The sequence below is a fragment of the Copidosoma floridanum genome, unplaced genomic scaffold (genome assembly GCF_036245765.1).
Source record: "Copidosoma floridanum isolate Cflo_tuat_1 unplaced genomic scaffold, Cflo_Japanese_pri ptg000040l, whole genome shotgun sequence".
In the NCBI taxonomy this organism is placed as follows: Eukaryota; Metazoa; Arthropoda; class Insecta; order Hymenoptera; family Encyrtidae; genus Copidosoma; species Copidosoma floridanum.
Genome location: NW_028321917.1, coordinates 6,578,005 through 6,582,280, shown reverse-complemented (window position 1 = coordinate 6,582,280; position 4,276 = coordinate 6,578,005). Strand labels below are relative to the sequence as shown.

The 4,276-nt window shown below is 33.1% G+C and overlaps 1 protein-coding gene across 1 annotated transcript; it reads left to right on the top strand.

The window, feature by feature from the left end:
* The first annotated feature begins 415 nt into the window (after positions 1–415).
* Positions 416–1,567, top strand: LOC149373146 (barH-like 2 homeobox protein). The gene is made up of 2 exons (XM_089597903.1): positions 416–837; positions 916–1,567. The coding sequence occupies exons 1-2, from the start codon at positions 762–764 to the stop codon at positions 1,470–1,472; spliced, it is 633 nt and encodes a 210-aa protein (XP_089454029.1). The 5' UTR covers positions 416–761; the 3' UTR covers positions 1,473–1,567.
* The last annotated feature ends 2,709 nt before the right edge of the window (positions 1,568–4,276 follow it).

The window sequence follows — 4,276 nt, the reverse complement described above, 5'->3', positions numbered from 1 at the left end:
ATCCACGGAGTTCGTAGAATAATTCGGGTAACCTGACGTCAGATTCGTAATCAGCGATCAAAAATATCAACTTAATAAGTTCGGATCAAAATAAACGTTTTTAAACAATTTTGTAGTCACTTCCTCGATTAGGGCCGTTTTTAGGGTACATAAATATGTCCTTGCTGGGGCCCTCCCCCGTATGACGCTACAAAACGTTTTATCAAAATCGGTGCTGTTGCACGAATTTTTCGACACTAATTTTCGGCTTATTGACTGTAATTAGTAACACGCGCAGCCAAGTATAACGAAATCTACCATTACGTTCATACTATTTGAAACAGATTGCGTTAAAATGAAACAGTATAATGCATGTCTCGTGTTTCAAACACGGAGGCCTGTGTCACCAAGCTCCCGAAAAGAACCAGAACCGAAACCACGTGCTACCAAGGCCGCTAACAGACAGAATATGCTTAACGGCGATAACATCGCTCCTAAGTGCTTACTGAAAAAAAACCGCTAATGGGCTTGTAATCTCTTTCACAGTAGAAAGTAACAACGACTGGGGGATTTCAAATCGTTTGTCCGTGCATTACACGTTAGTTTAGTCTTTGATTTTAACTCGCACCTTTAAAGTGTCGGTAAGAATCTAACATCATATTCGTAAATATGATACCTACAGAAATTCTTTAAATCGTCGAATACTGTACTAAAACTCCGTGCCAGTGCCAAATTAAAATAGTATAATAACATTAAATTATAAAGTTATCATCCAGCACAAAATGGAGATCCAGTATCCGTCAGAACTGCCGGATGGTGTTGCTGAAGAGCACAAGCTTCAAGATCAGGAAACGAAAAGTAAGCATAAAGTTCATATACTTATTTTGCATTAAAAATATTCGAACGAGTACAATAATTGCGTCTTAATATTTACAGACAAATGTACAAAGAAAAAAAGCAGGACAGTATTTACATTGATGCAGATTACTACTCTCGAACAGGTATTCGAGACAACCAAGTATTTGAACTCGTCCCATCGACATCACGTGGCGCAGCAGTTGGAACTTACAGACATTCAAGTGAAACTATGGTTTCAAAACCGTAGAAAGAAGTTCAAGAAAGAAAACGAAAATCGCCCTGATTGTCAAAATACTGTCAAAAAAAATACGTCGCTGCATTCCATGGCGATGCCAGGCCAGTTGGGCGCTATGGGTATCAACGAATCTCTCCAAGACGAGCTGTCCTCATACGGACCGCCAAATCTGTTGCCTCCAAGTCATCATCAGCAGGTACAACAACCACTAATACCCCAACAGCCAATGCATTTTTGTGAAATGCAGCAGAAACCATCGCTACATCCATACTCCTCGGCAACTCAACAGCCTGGAGGTTTGAAAATGATGCCACATGCTACAAGCTCTGGAGCTCTGGTATATTCAACTGGAGCCAGCAATTCGTACTACAATTCGTCTGCTTATGATTACGTCAGTTAATACGAGATATTATTAGTATTTTATTTTTCAAATTCCTACTAAGTAAACAGCATTGAAGTGAAACTTAAATCTTATACAATTGCTTTCGCTCCAAACATAAGGATGTTCTCTTAATGTAATACTGTTAATAATATGTTGATGTATTGCAAAATAAAAACAGCTACAATTTATGTTTGAAATACAAAAATTTTAAAACATCCGTATCAACAAAACAATATCGATGAATATAATTTTAAATAAAAGTAAAAGTAAATATTGGCTTGAAAAATTTCGTCCGTCTTTAGTTTACTATTGTGCTGTAGTTAGTATATTTATAAAAAATCAGTTGCATAAAATTGTATAAATTATTGTAATAAAATGAGTTAACAGTATGAAAATGATCTGAACTATAATACTATTTCAGTTGTTTGTCTCGTTACTTGAGTGAGTAGAATAAAAAAGCTATTTTTTATAAAAGTTGATATAAAGTAAAATTGTATGTAAATAAACGGATCTATTTTAAAACTTTTAAAAAGGTACGTTACTTCGCATGCAGTGTTATTAAAATAACTTAAATATAATTTGTTTATTTATTCATTTTAACATTTAAATTGAAAAATTGAAAAATTTAGCTTGTTTATAAAGATTCAGAAGGTAAGAAATAAATTTTTATTTCCTTATATAGTGTGGTGTACCAGTTGGATAATGGTAACAATCATTAGATAGTGCGAAGTGTGCCTAAAACTAAAAGTGTTTTATTCTGATGGTAAAGTTGGCATCTCCAAAGCCTTGTATACATACGCTCATAAATATACATTTAATCATAAAATCACATCATAGGTTTGGGGCAAATGGAAAGAGCAGTTTTTGCTGTATATGAGTTAAAAAAAGCTAATCAATTAAGAATTTTTTCTACAACTTATTTAATTTCTAAAGTTACATTTTAGACAAAATTATTTTGAAAGCAGTCTGACTGGACTTTTTAAAATTTTAACAGCATAAAGACAACTTCAAGTTCCTTATCTACTTGCCGTTTCAGCGAAATCGTAAAAAAATTACTTTTAGTATACAAAGTAGTACCTTAAACTTTGATTGTCTTATTCATGATATCCAATTGGATTGTATTTTAAAACGTTGGATATACACGTACAAAACAAAATGTTATCATACAGAGCTTCATTAAGCTCTAAACTAATTTTGATGATTCATACGAAAAGTGAGAATTATTGTGACATATAGTCATATGACACAAACGTTTCTGAGCATAAAATTTTTCACACATCATTAATCACCTTTTTAAACAAGTGTTGAACTAAATTCTCAGTTTTTGTATCCAGCAAATAAGACGTGCAAGAGAAAAATAAAAAAATATGGCAAATAAACGTCATACGAGCGTAGAAAAGCTAAAAGGAGGTGGCGTCACTCGCTGTCTCGAATAAAACACGAGATGAGCCATAAAGTTGGGGTATGTATGCCGGGATGCGCGAAATGAAGGAAATCTGGGCCAGATGCGTGAATGATATCTTGCGAAAGCAAAGCAGAGCCGCACTGTCGTGGTTGTTATTGCGTGCACATTGTGCTCCTCTGGAAACCTGATGTGCGAACCAGAAGCGTCAGAATCAGCATCGGGAAAACGGATGGGAAATAAGATAAGACAGCTATTTTGACGTTACGTATAAAGAAACCAGATAAGTTTACGAGCTGTTACTGTTGCCGTGTCTTTGCTTTTTGAATTTTACAACGCATGTGTGTAAAAGAAAAGATAAACAAAGGGTAAGAGGAATGACTAGGCTAGGATTTGTTGTCTTGATATGCTTGTACATCGGTCTGTTTCTTCTATATTCAAAAGAGTGCCAAAAAAATGTAATTTCCAAACACACGTACAGACAAGTGCGCGAAAACAAATACTTGCATACTGCAATCGGGGGTTGACATATTTTCGTTCTTGCCTATGGAAATTTTATTAGCCTCGAAAGAGCTGAGTCCAAGCTTTTTATGTATATTCTATGAATGGTATTTCTTGAATTCCTTAGAATTTTTTATTAACGAAATGCTATGTCGAATATTAGCATAGAGATCCACGGATGGTGTAAGAAAAAAAATGAGCATGAAGGTACGTACAAAAATTTGTATTATTACGTACGAGGTACTCGTACTATTATTTCTTACAAGAGTAGAAAGTTAAGCTTTAAAATACAAGACATTATTAATTTTTTTAAATTTATTTATTCCTCATAAATTGATCTTTATCATTATTTTGTATTACATGCCATTCTTATAAATATATTGGTTTTTGAAGTATTTGTATAACTATTCTTTTAAAAAAAAGTTTTGAAAAATTATGTATTTTAAAGTTCTACAGCTTTTCTCGAATGTACATCAGAATTCAGAATTTTAGTGATATTAGTAAAGTATTAATTTATTAAACTAGGATTGTCTTCGTGCAAGTAATTGAATTCATGAACATTTCTGATCCATGACGAGTTTTGCCTAGACAATTTATTTTTCACTTAAAACCACTAGTTTGTAGAAAGATTGTCATAAGTATCATTTGAAAAAATAAATGGTCAAGGTGGCATCTTAATCAAACGTTATTTCATCAGTTATTTTTAACGTTTTTGAGTTTCAGGATTCCAAAGACTATTTTTCGTTTATTTGAAAGTTCTTGTTCTTTAAGGTCTGAAACTTTAGCATCCACGAGCTTTAATAAGCAACAAAAATTTTGTTTCATTATAATTGGTTTTTTTTTTATTGTTTAGATAATGAGGAGAAAGTATACACAAAAATAAATTTAAAGGTATGAACATTAAGTTCATCAGTTGTTA